The sequence below is a fragment of the Crinia signifera genome, chromosome 2 (assembly GCF_055691185.1).
Source record: "Crinia signifera chromosome 2, ASM5569118v1, whole genome shotgun sequence".
In the NCBI taxonomy this organism is placed as follows: domain Eukaryota; kingdom Metazoa; phylum Chordata; class Amphibia; order Anura; family Myobatrachidae; genus Crinia; species Crinia signifera.
The window spans coordinates 296176291-296198327 of record NC_139218.1 but is presented as its reverse complement, the minus strand read 5'-3'; the positions used below and the strand labels follow the sequence as shown (position 1 = coordinate 296198327).

Below are 22037 nucleotides of genomic sequence, written 5' to 3'. Positions count from 1 at the left end.
AAGAACTAGGACAGAAATGGTTAATCATTTTTAAGAATAAAGCAAAGTATTATTATTCATTTGGATTTGCATTTGAAAGCACAAACAAATCAGTAAAAATACCAGCCAAACAGTTACCACGTTCACCACCGCATTTTTCACCTGATAATTACAGACTACAGAAAAGCAACCTCTAATGACCTGCTTAAAGTTTAGGAACAGGCATCGGTAAATACCTTCCTGTTGCTATGGAAATATCTTCAGGCCACATTGTTCTAAATTCCCAAAATTCATGAACTTATCTTTTTGAAATTCAGTAGAATCTAAATGTAAGGCAATTTTGTTTATATTTATCACATTTTATACTGTGAATGAAATAGTTTATTTCTCTTATTGGACCCAAGGGAATTATATTACGACAACATTTGTGCAGTGGGCTGAGGTAAAAATTTATATTGTTTCACTGCAAAATGACGTACTGCCGCAATTTACAAGGCCTGAGCAACTTTGGGAGTGTTTTCTCATAATCACAGAAAGCCTATAACTGATTGTCAAACATTAAAGGAACATGCAGATTATTAATCTAAAGAGGGCACTACCCAGAATCACTACTTTGAGAGTCTGCTGTTCAGTGTAACCCTGCACAATTTCCACCTCTTGCCCTTGTGCAGAAAACGCGTTGAAGCCACTGTATTCCCTGTAGCTATTGGACTTTTCAGTAAACGCCCTTTAGGGTTGCCTCTGAGCCCTAAAGAACTGCTCTGCACTGTGGATGTTACCGCTTGGTCACATTATACCAGAGACAACATTATTATTTCTGGATAATTTATTTAAACTACACAGTGTATGACTGGTGAGTAAGTTAACCATGTAGAGACCAACGGGACATCACTGAGAGTATCTCTGTGGTGTCTTAGATCTGCTGGCGCCTTGTAAGGGAAGCAGGTGGACAGCTGACATCCGCTGACATCAGCTGCCTGTCCCTCTCACGCGCGTCATTAGGAAATTACCATGGAATGCCCAGTGTTATCATGGGATCACACATGAAACACTAGTCATTCCAATGATTAGGAGCTGGAGGATACACTAGGATCAGTTGGACTCTGGTACAAAATCCCCCTCTCGCCCTTTAAGTGCCTAAGTCAACGTTCTCCCGTATTGGATCTCTATAGAGACATCGAATTTTTAAAGAATTTTAAAGAATTTGTTATATGTAAGATCGACATACCGTTCATCTTGTATACCCCTGAGGAAGTCTCTTCGAGACTAAACGTGTTGGGTTTTGTCTATGCTGTTATCCATCAATTGAATTGGAAACAAATGGATGTCATTTCATGTTTTTTTTAAATAAATGTTACTAAAATGTTTTCCATTTACTGCTATTCATTTAAGATAATCTCTTAAAGGTGGTGGTATCTGACTAGCGCCCTCTACGCACCATTTCCCATATATGTATTTTTTTTTTATTTATTTTTTACAGTGGGGATCGAAAGTTTGTGCACCCTAGGCAAAAATTAATTTAAATGTGCAAAAAGAAGCGAAGGAAAGATGGAAAAATCTCCAAAAGGCATCAAATTTCAGATTAGACACTCTTATAACATGTCAAAAAGTTTGATTTTATTTACATCATTTACACTTTCAAAATAACAGAAAACAAAAAATGGCATCTGCAAAAGTTTGGGCACCCTGCAGAGTTTATAGCATACACTGCCCCCTTTGGACAGTTGAGACCTGGCAGTGTCATGGATTGTTCTCAATCATCGTCTGGAAAGACCAGGTGATGTCAATCTCAAAGGTTTTAAAAGCCCAGACTCATCTGACCTAGTCCCAACAATCAGCACCATGGGTTACTCTAAGCAGTTGTGTAGAACACTGAAACTGAAAATACAGTAGTTGACGCTCACAAAGCAGGAGAAGGCTATAAGATATCAAAGCGTTATCAGATGCCCATATCCTCTGTTCAGAATGTAATTAAGAAATCATCAGGAACAGTGGAAGTTAAAGCAAGATCTGGAAGACCAAGAAAATTATCAGGCAGAACAGCTCGCAGGATTGTGAGAAAAGCAAGTCAAAATCCACGTTTGACTGCACAATCCCTCCAGGAAGATCTGGCAGACACTGGAGTTGTGGTAAACGATTCCACTATGAAGAGATACTTGTACAAATATGGTCTTCATGGAAGAGTCATCAGAAGAAAACCTCTTCTACGTCCTCACCACAAAAAACAGCGTTTGACGTTTGCAAATGAACATACAGTATAGACAAGCCTGATTGATTTTGGAATTAAGTTCTATGGACCGATGAGGTTAAAATAGAACTTTATGGCCGGAATGAGCAAAGGTACGTTTGGAGAAGGAAGGGCACAGAATTTAATGAAAATAACCTCTGTCCAACTGTTAAGCATGGGGGTGGATCAATGATGATTCGTATTGCAGCCAGTGGCTCAGGGAACATTTCTCGAGTAGAAGGAAAAATGGGTTCAATAAGATTTCAGCAAATTTTGGACACTAACTTGATGCCATCTCTGAAAAAGCTGAAGTTAAAGAGGGGCTGGCTTCTACAAATGGATAATGATCCTAAACAAACCTCAAAATCCACGGTGGATTACATCAAGAGGCGTAAACTGAAGGGTTTGCCATGGCCTTCACAATCTCCTGACCTCAACATAATTGAAAATCTATGGATAGACCTTAAAAGAGCAGTGCCTCACAGACAGCCCAGGAATCTCAAAGAACTGGAAGAATTTTGTAAGGAAGAATGGGTGAAGATACCTCAAACAAGAATTGAAAGACTCTTGGCTGGCTATAAAAAGCATTTACAAGCTGTGATACTTGCCAAAGGGGGCAGTACAAGGTATGAGCTCTGCAGGGTGCCCAAACTTTTGAAGATGCCATTTTTTTTGGTTATTTTGAAAGTGTAAATGATAGAAATAAATTCAAACTTTTTTTTATCTTTTTTTTTTTCAAAATTGTTTTTATTGCAAAGGATGAATATAACAATATGAAATAACATGAACAACATCATATATTGCAAACATTTTCAGTTTTTCTTATTCATTACAATTGATATTGCATGCATCTATGAATTTGAAAATCAAACAATAAAGATTATGTATAAGTATCAATTGTATGTATTAATATTAATACATTTTGAACATATAAGGGATATGTTTTTACAAGATATATAGTGTATTAATCAGTTCCTATAAATGGTATTTTATTTGAAACAAACTTCAATAAATGAGATGCATAATTGAGACCATGGTGTGACTGTCTGTTTTGTCTTGAAGTTAGAAGAATCATCAAGTCGTTTTTCAATGTTTACATCTTGTTATTCTCAATCAAATGAAAAATAGGGTAACTAATATCAAATAAGTATAAAGACAGAATGAAAGGGAAACTTAAGGAGAAAGGGGGAAGGAGGGGGGTGGTGCATGCGTGTCCAAGATGTCCACCTCCTTTTCTGACTAAACAATTGGTGAGTCTTGTAGAAGTATTCTGGTTTCGTACCAGAGAGTTGTGCGGAAAATGTATGGAGTTGTTGTTTAGTTTCCGCTGGTAACGTGCCTATATAACTCTCCCATACCTCAAAAAAAAAAGTTTTGTTTGAGTTTCCTTATGTAGAGTTGTTTCAGTCCATTCAAGTTTAAATATTTGGAATCATTTTCTTTAAACATAAGAAATGAGGGAGGTGTGGCAGATATCCACTGCTGTAATATGCACTTCCTCGCTACTGAAGAAAGGTATAGCAACAATTTCTTGCAGCCGACTGACATTTTTGGGGTGGTTGGCAAGTATCCCAAAATGGCCCATTCTGGTGTTAATAGTAGGTAATTTACCAAATGGTCTACTGCAACTTTTCTGTCATCCAGAATTTTTGAATAGCTGTACATTCCCATAATCAATGGTATAAATCTGCATCAGAACCATTGCATTTAGGACACACCGAAGAATTAGTTAGACCCATTAAACTACAGCGATGGGGAGATAAATAACCACTGTAAAATATTTTGAAAAACATGTCTTTATAGGATGTGGCTGATATTGTTTTAGTGGAATACAATAGAGTTTTTAAGATAGACTTTTCGCCCAGGTTGGTGAAGCGTGACTGCCACTTAGTAATATACCTGTTTGGAATTGGCCAGTATAACAAGGCTCTCTCAATATTTGGTAAAAGTAAGTTATAGCTCTTCTGGAGTAACCTACATTCAAAAGAGCCTTATCAAGTTGGTTATCCCAATCTGCTGCATTTAGATATGATATCACCTTATTGGTGTAATGCTGGGCTTAGAGAAAAGCTAGATAACATGGTGGTAAAAAATCATAGTGGGATTTTTCCTGTACATAAGTAAATGTTTTGTTTGTTTCTTGATTTGCAAGTTGCTTAATGGAGTGTAATCCCTGGGAGCTCCATGACTGGAATGGTTGTATTGCCTTTCCATGTTGAAAGCAATTATTGACCAAAAAGGGACATTTTTTGTTTTCTGTTATTTTGAAAGTGTAAATGATGGAAATAAAATCAAGCTTTATTTGACATGTTATAAGAATGTCTAATCTGTAATTTGATGCCTTTTGGAGGTTTTTCCATTTTTCCATGGCTTCTTTTTGCACATTATAATTAATTTTTGCCTGTGGTGCCCAAACTTTCGATCCCCACTGTATATAGGATGGAGGGAGAGGCACTCCACAGGACTTCTTAACAGTAAAGGTCACGGACACATGAGGTCTCTGAGTGCCGTGTCATACAGTGAGATTGCGCTTGTCCCAAATGTAGACGGGGGGGTGGCAGCGGCACTCAGGACTTATCCAAATCAACAAAAGACTCGTAGCCAATAACGGTGACGTTTCAGCCCTTCCGGGCTTTTATCAAGCTGTAAGCTGTTTTGATAAAAGCCCGGAAGGGCTGAAACGTCACCGTTATTGGCTACGAGTCTTTTGTTGATTTGGATAAGTCCTGAGTGCCGCTGCCACCCCCATCTATATATATATATATATATTATACTTTCTTGAATCACAGTGCCCTACAGTATAATAAAATGTAACTTGTTTTAAAAAACCATCACCATTAGTAGTCACAGACCAATTACATACAATTACCAATTACATAGTTCCCAACTGTCCCAATTTTCACAGGATAGTCCCATTTTTTGTGACTCTCCCTCATCCCACTCGGGGCTGGCAGTGTCCCGCGTTGGTGGGCCAGTTGGGAGTCCCCCTGCCCGCTGCTGCTCTGCTGAGACACATAGGGACAGCAGCTCACAGAGTGCTGGCCATGACCCTCACAATGGGGAAAACATGGTTGGAGGCCATGCCCCCAAAAATCAAACGCACGCCAATGTCCTTTTTTGCACATCTCCAAAGTTGGGTGGTATATGGTCAGAGTGCCTCTTCTGACTCCACTGCCGAATGCACCCTCAATGGTATCGTGAGCCTCAGAACTTGACCATGACGATATGGAAGAATGAATACCTGATATAGCTAGTTATATTATTTTTTACATTATGTGGACGCCCAGGTGCATGTGCCTGGGGATTATATGGCACCAGTAAACACTTTGGGAAAAAAGGCAAACCAGTGGAGGATTGCACTGTCCCTGTGTTCCAAATTCCAAGCCAAACGCAGCATCGGGGCTCTGGATCCTATAGTAGCAGTCCTTGGGTTTTTGACCCCATTAAAATGTTCTTACACACCCCTGCACAGAAAGAGAAGGGCAGAAGGCTGCAGCAGCAAAACAGAGCTGTGTTACACAGACACCGAGGACACTGTGGAGCAGTCTACTGCAGGAGCTTCTGGACTCTGGTGAAAACCCCATAGACCAGCAGGGCAGCAGGCTGGAAGCAGCAGTGCCAGAGTCATGTCGTACAAAACAGAGAAGCCCCAAACTATACAGATTTGCAGTGAGACAGAGCTGTGGGATGGGAGAACAGAAATTGCACAGGAGGAGGTCTGAGGAGGAGGTGAAGCAAGAGGAGTCCTTTGTCAGTCACATGATACTGTAGGTAAGAATGATATGCCTGCCCAGGTCATGTCCCCATAAATGTCACACATTACATATAAGTCAAAATATTATAGGTATAGCCTAATATTACATAAAGTAGTACTAAACCCATCCCGCACCTGTGCAAAGTACGTAGAAAGGGTCGATCCACGAATCAGGATTAGTAATGGCTATATTTATTCCAGTTAAATTACTTTCTTACTAAAAGGGCATCTATAATCGAGGGATAGGAACTTATTCCAACACAATTTATCATGCATGAACTAATAGCATAGCTGTTGAGAGTTTATTAATGCTATGTTATATCATCCTATACAATCCTGTCATTCAGAAGCTACAATGTAAATCTGCACTTATGAATATGAATTCACTAATAAAATTGCTTATGAATATTAAATTGCAAGTAATGTAATGTAAAAATACTTATGCCACAATTAAAAGAGCACTTCAACTGATGAACCATCAGTGCACACGTTATGTCAGCAAAGACACTATCCCCTGAAGAAGCCACAAAAGTAAAGGTGATTGACATGCAATGTAGGCTCTTTTCCTGTGACTGCAGTGATAAATCGCAGGAAAAGAGCCTAAATTGCATGTGAATGACAGCAGATCCAATGGGATGCGCGGCCCCATGCACATTGCGCTGAAGTCTGAGAGTCGCAACAGATGCAGAAGCAATCTGCTGGACTGCTTCCGAGCCGGGTAGGCTTGGCTGGGATCAAAAGGGTATATATCAAATGCCAAAGGACTGAAGTATCGCATGCGATCCTGCCACCTGGTGGTGGCTCAAGGGGGGATCTCAGGCAACTTCTCTGAGGTGAGAAGTCCCCCTAATGTATGCCCAGTATTATGTAACATAATGTACACAATTTTGACACTACCAGCTTTCCTTAATCAGAATATGCCATTCATATATTTCTCCTCCCAGCATTAGTGAGGAGATATGAATGTGTCTCAAACGTGGCTACCAGGTACGTTATAACAAATAAAACAAATTCATGCTATTGTTATAAGAAAGTAGTTGTTAAGAAAGCAAAACTAAGTTGATTCTGTTATGTAAAACAGCCTAGACTAGTAAGGTACTTCAAATGGAGAGAATATCTTTTTTCTTGCCAAGGATTTAAGATCGTTTGTGAGTACTGCTGGTCCTATTTCATATCTTTGATATAGCTGAATTTGTTCCAGTTTTTAAATTAATTTAAAAATATATAAAAGTAAATAATTTTCTACACACTGGGGGCGGGATGTACTAAGACGAAATGCGGTAAAACCCCCGTTTTACCACATTTTAAAATTTACCAAAACCCGGCCGCACCGTCTTCGGAGGGTGGTGGCGATACCCTATAGAAGCCTATGGCTGCCCGCTGCCCGCAGCCCCCTCCCCGTCCTCCGTGCTACTCCTTTTCCCCCAGCAGAATGTCACAGCCGGGGATGTCCTTCCGGCTGCAGGGGTAGGAGGAGAAGCCGGGGACTGCCGCAGAGCCCAGGAGGTGACCCCCCGCAAACCACATTACAGGAATCGTGGGGGACCTCCATCACCGCACTGCGATGCCAGCTGCATGTGTTAGTACATAAGCGCTAACATCACGGCGGGGGCGTGGCGAGGGGCGGCGATGTATGTTAATACATCCCGCCCTGGGGCTGATAAGAAGTGTTGGACTATTTACAAAGAATACAGGGTAGATTACTAAAAGAAAAACTGGTGATGTTTCTAGAGCCAAAGGGCTGTTATTTGTAAATACGAGGCCTACAAAAAAATAAAACACAGCCCCTCGGGCTCCACAGAAATGAGTGTGTGTGTGTGGTTGGGGGACTCTCCTAGTGTGGTATCAAGGTATTAGTGATAGCATAAAAGTATCCAATGTTTCAGGGCTTGCACGTCCCATTTTCGCCTCTTCTCATTTTCTACCAAACCATTATTTAAAAAAAAAAAAAGGAATATAAAAACTTACAAATATTGAATTAATTACATATTTATTTTGATAAACTCAGTTGAAGTACATACATGAGATTTATGTTGAGTCTCAATTCACCAAGGAAATGCAGCTTATTAAAACTGTGTTCTTTCTTCTCCTTACAAGATATGCTTATATTTAATTGCTTCCCACCCATTCGTCAGCAAAGATTTTCTCCGGCTAAAGAACTACTTTGTTTCCATGGAAACTCAATCCCACCCTAGAACTCTGCATGTATATCTCTGCCGCCTCAAAACCAATTCCGAAGTGGTTTATACGACCATATATTTGTAACCAAGGTAAAATTTGGCTAAGGTTCTACAGTAATTGGAGTAAGTTTATGGAACAGGTGTTTTTTTAAAGAAACTGCTCACGCTGCATCACAATAATATAACTAGAGTTTTACCTTTTCTGTATTTCATATACTAGAAATGCTTATGATAGAATCATACGTTTAGTCTGGCAAGCAAATCAGCATTGTCATCTCTACAGAAACCATTTAGATGCAAACTTCCTGTGAAAAGTGCTGGTTTCCCAGCTAAATAAAGAAAACATTGATTGTACCATGACATTTTAATACACAGTACAGAGTATTTAAGTTATTATACATAAACTAGATGCACAGGTATGAAGCACAATTGTCCTGCATTCATTTGACAAGAGCCTCACATCACTACTCTGTGCTGCTGAAGAACTAGATTTTGTAGACTCTCGTGGGACAGATGTATCCTTCCGATCTGACTTTTTTCGCATACATCATTTACATATATATATTTTTTATTTAAACATTGTAAAAAAAAGTGCATAGAATGGTACTTTTTATTTTACACATAAAGCAAATGAAATTTGGTGAACTAAATTAACCCCTTTTACTTCGTTATTGGTTTATTGAATAGCTGTTTAAGCAGCAATATGCAATTTATTATAGCTGTTGAGATCAGCTGGGATTCTCATATTTGGGATGCCACTGTCAGGATCCTGACTGTATCACCACTATCAAATGTTATAAGCTTCTGAAGACTAGCAATATGACCTTTTAAAGCTGTGACACTACCTTGGAAAGTAATTTACCACTGTACTTCCTTTTCTTTTAAAGGAGAGATCAAAAGACTATGGCTTGTTATTTTCCCTCCCACACCCCCTGCCATTCTGCCGCCATTTAAAGATTTGGAAAAAAATAGAATTCTGTATCACAGAGATGGCAAGCAGCCTCCAGGCTTTGATATAGGCAGCTTAAAAAAAACTCAAACAGTTGTGGGAAACGATCAAATATTTATGTATTAGGTACTGTTGTGTTAACTCTGGACACTTTATATTGCTCCTTACACTTTTGACCAGGGGAGGCTCCAAAGAGGGGGCTGCAGCACAGTTCAAAATTGAAATAAGGGAGCCGCACCCACTGCCACCAACTGACATTCCAAACTGACTCACTGGCAGTGGGTGTGGGGAACTTGTGGATTGTGGGCCGAGGTGCAAAAATATAATTTAGGCTCCCCTCCTCAACCCCAATCCAATGACACAATATGCAACACAGCAGTGGGTGGCAGGGAAGTGACAGGGAGAGGCAGGGGGAAGCAGGGTGTGACAAAGAAAAAGAGTGGCTGACAGGGAGAGGCAGGGAGAAGCAGAGTATGAAAGGGAAAAACAGTGGGTGACAGGGGGAAGCAGAGCATGACAGGGAAAAATAGTGGATGACAGTAAGAGGGTGACAGGGGCAGCAGTGGATCCCTTAGTCCTCAGGGGCCCTGGTCCACTGCACCTGCTGCATCAATGGTAGATTCACCTCTTGGTGCAAGTGATTTTTAGAACAGTACAGGACACATCCACTTTTAGGTAATACTTCCACAATGTCTGTGACATTTTTATATGATTTTAGTATGATTTTCTCTCCATATACAAAACATTCAAAAGGTTGTATTCAGTTAGCCAGGAAACCAGGATACTGAGTTTGCCCACAGCCTATGAAGGAGAAAGTAGTATGGTAACTGTCCAGGATAATGCACAAAGTGAGATGCTGGTGACAGCTTGCATGTAATTGAATCCAGCCTATAATTATCGCCATTTACAAAACTGTCATAATGATAAAATATGTTTAAATCAAAATAATAATGTCTCATATTAAATATCTAGTTACATAAAACATCACAACCCTATTTGATTTTACCAATGCTGAAATTCTGAATGTCAATTCAATTAAAAACACATACTACTGAACAGTTATAGGGGAAAATTCAAGTAGCCGTGGTCATTTTCCACAAGACAATTGAGACCCTGGCAGCCTTTATCGGAGATTTTTATATGTCTCTGAAAATAAAAAAATCTCTGAAAACCAGCAGGTAAATAGGTGCTGCGACCCTGTTACCATGCTAATTCATTATATGTTCACAGTTTGTGTTTCAACAACCATTAACCCTTGTTAACGCCTGTTATCATGCTAATTTAAATGCCATTAATAAGGCTGTTGGATGACAAAGACAGTGCAATTGAAGAGTCCGAGGTAACCTCCCTGGGTGAAAAACCCATGGTAAATTAATTAAATTCCTACCATAATAGACTGTTTTAGCTTGTACCTCCATAGGCTTTGCTCCTTTGCTGTACAAAGCACATACTGACTGTGAGCCACCAGTTAGACACCGACCATTAAAACAAGATGCTGGATCATGTGATATAAACTAAGAAGATCTTCTTACCACTTGTTCAGATTCCAATAGCTCTGTTTTGACTCTGGCTGCCGGCATCCCGTCCAGCATTAACATTCTGTTTTCAAAGGTTCTGTTCTACAAGAGAAAAATACAGTCCTGCTCAGTTATACAAATCAATCGACTATAATATATCTCATACATGTAGTAAAGAATACTTCACGATTTTTTAATATATTTATATATCTGTATTTTACCCCACATAACCTGTTAAATGTATCTCTGTCGGCACAAATATGTTTTTGAAAACAGAGTAAATACACTTTTTTACACATAAGGGTGTTTACTCATCCCCTAGGTCTTCCTTATAAAGGTTTTGTCATTCTCATAGACTGAGAAAATCAACAATTATTTTGTCATATGGTATGTAATTATGACCTATCCTTATTGAAATATGTATGAATTGTAAACACATGCTGTCCTTGATTCTCAACACATGCACATATATGATTATTAGTCACAGATTCCACCACTGGTTTCTAAGGAACCCACGTAAAAGGGACCTAGTACTGTTTAAATTCTAAATCATCACCATTCTGCGTCTGATATATATATATATATATATATATATATATATATATATATATGTAAACCCAATATTCCACCTCACGCTCTATGCTCAAATCATTCTGATAAAAAATGACAAATGGTCGGCACCCTACAACAATATGACACCCAGTTGTGGAATGGCGCCTATGATTAAAAAATAATAATGTCCATAAATATGGTAGTCCGATATTCAGTGAAGCAGTCAAAGGTAGTCTTTAAGGGCCATATTTTGGTTCATTCTTTCTGACAAAATCCTTCTTAGATGGGCAAAACCATGTGCACTGCAGGTGGGGCAGGTGTTACTTGTGCCGAGAGAATTAGATTTGGGTGGGGTTTTACTTCAAAGTGAGATCTATATTGCAGTGTAAAAATAAAGCAGTCAGTATTTTCCCTGCACAGAAACAAAATTACTCACCCAAATCTAATTCTCTCTGCACATGTTACATCTGCCCCCCTGCAGTGCACATGGTTTTGTCCATCTAAGAAGGATTTTGTCAGAAAGAATGAATCAAAATAAGGCCCTAAATACTTTTATTCTCTCCTTCATCAAGTTGTACATGGTAGAAACATCAGTGTACAGAAATGACCCAACGCGTTTCGTCTAGACAGACTTCATCAGGGGAACAGATTTTTTTTGTGTCTTTGAAATAGAAATTGTTAATGTGGAGACACTTATGGTGTGTACACACGGTACTTTTTGCCTTCCGATGTTGTCGATATAGTCAACATCGGATCGGAATCGGATGCAGATAGCAAGGGTTTTAACCCTTCAGATCCCGATCCGATTCCGATGTGCGTTCACGTATCGCAAGGCAGAAAGTCTTGTCTGCCTTGACTATATAGTGGAGATCTAGTCAGACTTGTATGCAAATCGGATGTGCCTTAAGATACTATCTACGATCAGATCTGATCGGATCGTGGATAGTATCTGAAGGCACATCTGACCGTGTGTACACACCATTACTCCAGGAAACCCTAATATGGGTTAATATGGGCTCCAATCTCCTTTATTAACTTTGAGAGCTGGTACTGTTAATGGAGTGCTGGTAATATACACTAAAATGTGCGCAAAAACCCTATGGGTTCAAAATTTCTTGCGACTTCCCTGTGAGTGCTCTAATTAGATACCTCCTATATCAAGGATGAATATAATATATATATACACACTAGTAATTTGTCATGAAACAAGAGAGGATTGAATGTTATCTGAATGGCCACCTGAACGGTCACCACCTAGGTTACACCCCTGATGAAGTGGATAGGACAAAACGCATATGGTCGAAATCTTCACCTACCGGAATGACCAGAATGAATATGTTTTTATTACTGTTTTAGATGAAAATTTCAATTTTATGCATTAAATGTGAATAAGTCTCAAGAGGTCACTGTTCCTAATTCCTTAAAGGCAAAGTGGGACCTAAAGGTGGTGATACTTTGTTAGCACACTCTTCTACTTCCATATATACATATATATATATACAATACTGCAGATGCCCAGCACTCAGATAACCAGCGAATACTGCAGATGGGTGCCCCCAAAAACAGAGAAAACTGTTAGATGTAATCGCCACAGGTGTGGCACTCATGTCATACCAAAATATACGATGCAGTCATTGGCGATAATATATATACACACATATATATTATACACACACACACACATTATATATATATATATATATATATATATATATATATATAAATAGTTGTTGCTGGCTGGCACTCAATGAGACTTTCATCCAATAAGACACTATACAAGTGTAAGTTCGTAGTCAACGTTTCAGGCTGTTATGCCCTTTATCAAGAAAAAAGCTCCCAGCTGCCTTTTACACACACTGACATGAGCGCTGCAGCAGCGCTCATGTCAGTGTGTGTAAGCAGCGGCCGGGAGCTGCGTGTTCCGTCCCCAGACAGCTTCCGCCACTGGAGTTGGAGGCCTCCTCGCTTCTCCCCTACGAGTCCCTACAGTGCCACAGCCGCAAAAATTCTTGTTAGGGGGGGATTAGGTGCCAGCCGTCCACAGCAATTGATTGTCGGGTGGCTGAATTTGGTGCCCTATGATGTTCCACCACCATCGGGCAGATACACAGGCTACCCCTGGGCAACAAGCATGTAAATTCCCCTGGGAGCAAACATTTACCCCCCTGGCAACAAGCATGTAATCCTCCCTGGGCATTGAGTGTGTAATTCCCAATGGGCAACGAACATGTACTACCCCATGGCAACTAATATGTACTACCCAGGGCAAGGAACATAAAACCCAGGCAAGGAGCATTAGGCCACAAATCCAGGCATATATATATATATATACAAATGGAATCCAGGGGCCCGGCACTCAGGATGAGGAAACAGCTGCTCACGGTGACCTTGCCATAAAATGTACATAATTACAGATGGGTCTATGGTAGACCAGGCCGGCACTCCAGAGACTGACGCAATGAAATAATGTAGACTACACCATGTCGGCTGCGGCCCATCTGTAATTATATATATATATATATATATATATATATATATATATATATATATATAATGGCTGTGTGGGGGTTTGCTGTGGCACAAACGGAGGCGAGTCAGCTTTGCAAAAAAATCTATTTACTGTGTAACAACACATATCTTAGTGCCGACGTTTCGGGGTCCCGTGTGCCCCGTTTTCAAGGAGAGAGAAAATGGGGCATACGGGACCCCGAAACGTCGGCACTGAGATATTTGTTGTTACACAGTAAATTGATTTTTTTGCAAAGCTGACTCGCCTCCGTTTGTGCCGCAGCAAACCCCCACACAGCCATTATCCAATACTGGCTGCTGGCACCGGAGCACATATACTGCGCTGAGCGGAGTGCCGGACCATTTTCTCCAAGCTATATATATATATATATATATATATATATATATATATATGCCTAGTGTCTGTTTGTGTGTCTCTGAAATACTGCCATCTGTTGGCAGGAGGCGAAACTACATCTCTTTCTCTCTCACATATGCGCAAACAGGGCGTTCCCTGACACCGAGCATGTAACCCCCCTGGCACTGAGCAAGAAACCCCTGGCAATGAACATGCAACCCCTGGCAAAGAGCATGTAGGTAAGTGGCACTTATGTGGCATAATATGTAATGTACATATTGTACCACATGCATTATGGCATGTGGTATAATATGTAATGGGCATTATAGTGTGTTGCCTAATGTGTAATGGGCATTATAGTGTGTGGCATAATGTGTAATGGGCATTGCAGCGCCTGAGTATATGTGAGTGTTTTTGGTGTGGCCTAATGTGTAATGGGCATTACGGTCTTTGGAATAATAAGTAATGGGCATTACAATGTGTGGTATAATATGTAAGGGGCATTATGGTTTGTTGCCTGTTGTGTAATGGGCATTATGGTGTGTGTCATAATATGTAATGGGCATCATGGTGTGTGGTGTAATATGTAATGGGTGTTACAGTGTGTGGCATAATATGTAATGAGCATTATAGTGTGTGGCATAATGTGTAGTGGGCATTACGGTGTGTGGTAGAATGTGTAGTAGGCATTACAGTGTGTGGCATAATGTGTAGTAGCTGTCAGTTCAGAAGTGAGACTGCCTCCACTTAGGGCAGCCATTATATGGGACTTCTTGCACCAATATGCCCACACAACTACTAGTGCTTAAGAGGGTGGGGGCCCCCCAGAAATATCAGTGTATGGGGCCCCAAGATTTCTGTTGCTGGCCCTGGTAGCAGTACACACAAACACTTTTAGGTGCCACATTCACAATCTCTTTTCACAATCTCTCCATATATTGAAATAGACACGCCCTTTAGGTGGAGCATGACACACCCCCTCAATTGGATGCTGCGCAAAATTATATTTTCAACTATAATCTCCCTGAAACTAGTTTTCAAAAGTAGGCAAGTATGCTTAAAACACAATATAGCTTAAGTACTTATTTGTAACATTGGGGCTTATTCAGTAAGGATCGCAAATTGGCAAAACCCTGTGCACTGCAGGTGGGGCAGATGTAACATGTACAAAGAGTTAGATTTGGGTTGTTTCTGTGCAGGGTAAATACTGGCTGCTTTATTTTTACACTGCAATTTAGATTTCAGTTTGAACATACGGGGTGGGGTATCTTAATTGTCTAGTTACACAGGTAATAGACAAGCGCAATCTGTAAGTTTTTTTAAATAACATGTTTAGGACTTAAATGTGTGCCCCTATGTTCCAAATACGCACACAACCATTACTAAAGAAATGCATGTTCAAGAAATCGCACATTGGGGCAGATGTATTAAGCCTTAACAAGAGATAAATGCAAGGGTGACAAGGAGAGATAAACGTCCAGCCAATCAGCTCCTTACTGACTTTTTTCAAACACAGGCTGTAACATGGCAGTTAGCAGGTGATTGGCTGGATATTTATCTCTCCTTATCACCCTTGGATTTATCTCTTGTTAAAGCTTAATACATCTGCCCCATTACTACTACTTAAAAATTGGCAGGTCAAAAATCTCAAATGTCACATGTACAATATGGTGCGATCTTATAGCTGTCAAAGAAAATCGCACCTTACTATATTTGGTCCCTGGACTCTGAGCTGGCAAGTCCATCTAGGTTACCGAATTTTCTGTAAAACCAGCTTTGTACATTTATTGTATGTCAATACATATGTGCATCACACCATTTTTAATCAATAGCACCAGACTACTAGGATTATTATTAAGAATAGAAATCAATTTAAGAATAGGAATCAATTCTGTTTGATCGTTAGTGCCCGGGGGTATTGTGTGTGTCTCTTATTCTTACATCTGACATGAATGTTTGATATTTATAAACACTGCGCAAAGTACACCAAGAAATGCATTTCTTTTTCATCACTGCCACTTGAAATTGTAAAATTCATTACTGTTATTAAAAGTACAAGATGAGCTTTTATCTCCAATAGTTATAACAGCAACAATAAGGAAAGGGGGTGGAAATGTCTGTGCACCAATCAGCACACACATTGTGCCTGCTCCACGCTATCATAGGCTAATTTGCGCTGTTCCACAAAACCAGTATATAAAATAAAGCCTTACACCACGGCCCTACCTACTAATATTGAAAGTGGGTTTTAAATACCCTATTTACTGCTCACAATTTATTAACAGCTATTCGTGTAGCACGCGCATATTATGCATCACTTAACAAATAATATTTAAGTCATTTCCTCATCCGCTTCCCCAGTGCAGCTTACACAGCCAACTACCCTAGATTACGTCTTTGGAGTGTGGAATGACATTGGAGCACCCACAGAAAAACCACACAAACGCAGCAAAAAATCTGCCATATCTAGGAATTAAACTCATGACCTTGGTGCTGAACAGCATTAATGCTAACCACTTTGCAAACTATGCTGCAATGCATTGTATTATCTGCTTCATTGAATTGCATTTGCATGGCCTGCTGTATGCTTGTTTGCTTTTTGACCCAGGAGAAAAATTCAAAGGAGCAAAAACAGAGGATGATGTGGCACAGATATGTGTCATAATGACCTAGCCACTAGCTGTGCAATGATTTGATGCATCAAGCAGAAGGTGTTGGCCTGTAGTGACATATTAGGGCATAGCAGTGGACAGGGTGATGATGGCATGATTCACATGTTTAAGACGCCACTCACATCATCTCAAGAAAAAGAAGCATTGACCTACTTTTCTGGGAGGATTCTGTGAAATTCAGCTTTTCCTTCATCACTACAAAAAAGTTGGCCTCCTATGTACTCCCAGAAAGTAAAACTATTGCGTCTCAGAGTGTTGGTGTTATGTCATATACATGTAACAGATTTAGTGCACTATTTATACAATAGTATCTTCAGGATATCTGTAATTAATGATTACCCAAATGCATGAAGGATGTCTCTCCATTACTGCCAGTAGCTGCAGTCCATCTGTTCGGGAATCCCCCAGACAATGCGGAAATCAAGATCTGTTCGGAGTCCAAAAACCTGGCATTGCCCTCTATACACAGCCTTCTCTACTGAACGGCCTCCTCCCAACCAATAGCATGACAGCCATTTCTGATTCAACCCTCCACCTTTCCAGAAACCACATCAAATGTAGGTTAGGCTAGCTTAGCTGGCATGCCAGTCCCTTCCTCCAAATAGCCCCTTTTACCCAAAGGAAAAGCTGCTAAACATCTCCTGCTTTGTAGGTCCCTTATGCTGGATATATAGTTAATGCAATCTAACGGTTTAATCTAGCGCTGAAGAGCATACTGTAGCTTTTCTTTGCTTGTTAAATTCATATCTACAGTATGGGGATGGTTGGTGCTATATAAATCATGCCTGTCACATGGACTGCGCTCAGCACTTATAACCCCATTAGTGGGAGGTATTTCCCCTGCATCTGCATCCACTGCATGTGGTGATTAATTGGGCAAGCATGCCTACCATACCTATAAGAAAGGCTGTGGAGGCTTGCTCACAATTCCCTATTAATGGGAGGTATGCATTAATAATTATATTATTATTACAAAATAAGAAACTTTTCCCAATATTCCCAACTTGCAGCACTTTCACCAGGATTTACCAAGTAATGGAGAAAAGTGCGGTATAGTGGTTGGGAAGCTGGTTCCATATTTACCATGCAGGATATTGGTTTGGGGCATTGCCCTCTTTATATGTGCTATAAGAAGTGCATTGGGGTTTTACTGAAAGCTTATGGGCACATTAAATAAAACATCCCTACGGCTGACTAGTCTGAGGACAAAGAAGGATGAGCACAACTGCTGCTATATGTCCCAAAGGAGGCCACGGCTACATCGCGCACAGTTTATCCTAGCTAGCGCTGAAAGGAGGGAGACACACAAAGAACAATTCCGTACAGGCAGGTTTAGTGCACTGTTTTAGAATATCATTCCAGATAAATGTACCTTTTAGTACTTTGCAGCCATGTACTAAATACAAAGCTTAACTGTCTTCTAATGTAGAACCATTTACATAAAAAGGCAGAAAATTAAGATTTTGGGCAGTATTCAATGAAAATATTCTCCGTGCATGGCGAGCGTTTTTTTTCCGCTCGCCATGCACTCGCAGTGTTTTTGCGGAGATTCTCCATGTTTGGAGATTCTCCGCCACGGCACTTTAGATAGTATTCAATGTGACTGAGACTCGCCGCCCCTCGCAGCGAGTCTCAGCCAATCCAGCGTATGAGGTGACGCTGCAGGGAGCCTGAGGACGGCGGCAGGCAGGGAGATGGAAGTCTCCCTGCCTGCCCCAGAACGTATGTGGGGGGGAGGTGGGCTCCCCGGGAGCCAGGCAGCACAGGCTGCCCCCCCTCGGAGAGCCAACAGGGGGCCGGGTATTCACTGCACCCGATTGTCCAAGGACAAAACTGGCAGTTAGGAACTACTAGGCTGGTTGATTCTCACTCATTCTATCACTTTCTGAAGCTTGATACATCTGGCCCTCATTAACAAGGGCCATGCTGTAGCTTGGCCCTGCTGCCCCCATCGCTCCCTCCCAGCCGGCATTGGCAAGTGTATATGCACCCCGCCATGTCCCCGCCAACGCCTATAGTGTGTCTGGGACTTTAGAGATTTGGTTTATGCGCACACACTATAATAAATTACAAAGTTAGAGTATAATGGGAAAGGCATAGACAGGAGCATCCATGTCAGGACATCTTGAGGAATTCAATACTTCCCTGCACACACCGCTATCTGCCTCAGACCAGACATCTATATTTCAATACTATAATTCTAAAGCTCGCCACACATTTCCCAAAGCAAATTAATTATGCAACAATCTTTATTCATACCTATTTCTACCACCTGCATATGTGGCACATCGTCCAGCAAAAAAACTATTTTAAAAATATCAATTGATTTTATGGCCAACATCTCCCCAGTGACTGTGTTTTATTTGTCTTATTTCCTGTGCACTGGATAACCTACGAGGACTTAAGATAGACAAGACACACCACTTTAGGACATAGTGCCATTCACTTATGAATGCACCACAGACCTTAGATTCACATACAGTATGATACAATCATTAACTTACTGCATTAGTTATATTATAAGGTCATTGCCCCGCATTTACTGCTGTTGTTTTTTTATATTGTTTACTCATTTATAATCACTTAGAATGCAATTACCTGACTTTCCTCTACCTGTCGGACTAAAGTTATAGCTGGATTGTCAGCCATGAATATACTGGTGATGGATTATAATACCAATACATATTCATTAGACAAATATGCCCCATTTCCAGACTGTATATTCCCAATCTAGAGTAACATAAATGACAGAAATGGATCTTACAAGCAAAACTCTTATGCATGATTTACACTACCCTGGAAACAACTGCTGTAGATTATGAAATGTGATTCCACTGCTATAGTATTCACGTCACTAATATTTGTTTACAATTCCCCTCTATTACAGTGGCTCTGCGGCTTCAAAAACTGAGGTTGCTTCCCCAGTTGTCACCTAGCAACGCATGCTCGACGTGCGCACCTGTCCCCGCTACATGGAAGTTTGGGCAGATGCCGCAGGGTAGCTACTATGAACAGGCTGTATTTAAGGTAAGACTTATATTACTGTGACTTTGGCCCTTATTCTGATCGGTGCGGATATTCCCGCATTCTTACGGAGCGGTCCGCACGCCACAGTGTTTTGCCGCGTGCGGCCATCGTCCGTAGAAACGCCCACGTGTCCTCCGCATTCGGACGGACTCACTCTTTAAGAACAGGGCGTGTTTACGGACGACATACAAACCATGCGTGTGCGGGAGAAACACTCCGATTCTGCACGGTATTACAGAGTATTACAGAGTATGCTCGGGAATACCGCATCCGAACGGGAGCCAAGCGGTGCTACCGCCCGTAAGCGGAGTATTTACGCCAAACAACCCACTATTATGTATATTCTGCAATACGTCACATGACCCACTTATTCAATTACCTATCCTCATCAAAAAATGCTTATTTGGAATTGGAATCAATTAGATGCCAATATATCCTTACAAGCATGCCTAACACATGCATTGCACACATTAACCCTTACAGCAATTCAAGTGCAATGGTTTGTATTAGACCCTGTGTCAAATATTATAAACAATCTACACATATACTGTGTAATGTGCAAAGAAAACCAACAACTTTCAACTTGCATAAATAATTTATTATGATTAACAATGAAATCTCAAAATCAAAAGAAAAAAATTTACAAAAGCAAATCGCGCAGGTCCTGCAGATCCGCGATGAGTAGTCTTAAGTGGTGGCCCATCCGCAGCAGGGCCCCACGAATCCCCTCATCTGCCGGTGTTGTGGCATCTGTGGGCATGTCAAAGGGGCAAAAATTAGTCATGATTTTCATGCATACATTTCACATACTGCTACATACATTGCACAAATGCTAGGTGACATGTGTGTGTATATATATATATATATATATATATATATATATATATATATATGTAGAGAGATAGAGACACACATAGATAAATAGATATGACACATACATATATACATACATGCAAACTTATTTGCTACATACTGTGTTTTTTTCACTCTACCCTTTACTCTGCAGAAGACATAACAGTCATAGTGTTTCTTCTCAGTCACAACCCACCCATGACTAACCAATGACAAGCATGTAATGGGCTCCGTCAATAAGAACTTGTCACAATCTCCTCAGTCTAAGTTCAGTGATGGTTCGTGGCATGGGAGTTATGCAAATGTCAGGAATGCACAGTACACATCCTCAAAATCATAATTCAGTCTAAACCAACCTACAATTCTGTGCGGGGCAAAATAAAATCTGAACTACAGGGGGTGTTTAGGTAGAGGAGCCTCCTGGGACACTGGCAACTTGTGACTCCATTCCAAGGTAGGCTGGGCCATACTCCATTTATAGCATACATCCTATAGTTTATAAATAACATTCACCACAAATATAGATTCCACTATTTGATTGGGTCATAATCAACGCTTGCAGCAGGTGAATTTAATCCACAAATGATCCACTCATCCCTTTACTCCAGGATCCTGTTTAACTACAACGGTGATGTGGCAGTCAAAATGGAGCTCCAACCCATCCCACAAACCTGTGTCATTCAGAGGTGTCCTGGATGAAAGGGATGCCTTGGACACCCCATCTAACCGGTACCTGTATCTGTAGCTACCCACTTTGGGGTCTATATGAATAGTATTGGAACAAAATTTTTAATCACCAGTGCTACATAACAAATACCAGTACAACTACTTCATGAATGATGCATTATGTAAACATACCGATCTGATGGGACTCTGGGGCCTGGCACGCCTCCTCCCCCTCGGATTCGGAATCCTCTGGGGCAACCGTGGCCTCCTCAGCCCCCTCCTCCGCCAGCTCCTCCGCCACCATGACCTCGTCCACCTCCTCCGCCACAACCACCTCCTCCACCACCACCACCTCCTCCACCTCCTCCTCCACCACCACCACCTCCTCCACCTCCTCCTCCGCCACCAACACCTCCTCCTCTGCCACCAACTCCTCTTCCACCTCCTCCACCACCACCGCCTCAGGCACCTCCTCCTCCTCCACCACCTCCTCCACCATCTCCTCCACCTCCTCCACCATCTCCTCCACCATATCCTCCACTTGCTCCTCCAACATTTCCTCCTCCTCCACTTCCTCCTCCTCCACCCTTGCCGCCACCTCCTCCTCAGGGTCTTGGGCCTCCTCCTCGGCCAGGGCTGCCTCGGCCTCTTCACGTGCCTGTCGGGCTCGGGCTCGTGCTGTGTGGTAGAATAAAAAATCATGGTCAATGTCGGGTCATTGGGGCACATGTATTAATCCATAACAAGACATACATGGAAGGGTGATAATGATGGCAAACGATGCTGGAAAGTAGCT

The 22037-nt window shown here is 41.1% G+C and overlaps 1 protein-coding gene across 6 annotated transcripts in view; it reads right to left on the bottom strand.

Annotated features, from left to right (window-relative positions):
• KLF12 (KLF transcription factor 12) overlaps window positions 1-22037 on the bottom strand; it is a 180550-nt gene that overhangs the window by 58106 nt on the left and 100407 nt on the right. For 4 of the 6 annotated variants that reach the window (XM_083168861.1, XM_083168858.1, XM_083168860.1 and 1 more), the window contains one exon: window positions 10622-10708. The exons of 1 other annotated variant lie outside the window; for it this stretch is intronic. In XM_083168861.1, coding sequence (XP_083024987.1) covers window positions 10622-10708 — 87 coding nt within the window. The remainder of the gene's footprint in view (window positions 1-10621; window positions 10709-22037) is intronic. One more of the 6 variants, XM_083168859.1, reaches the window with a different exon arrangement.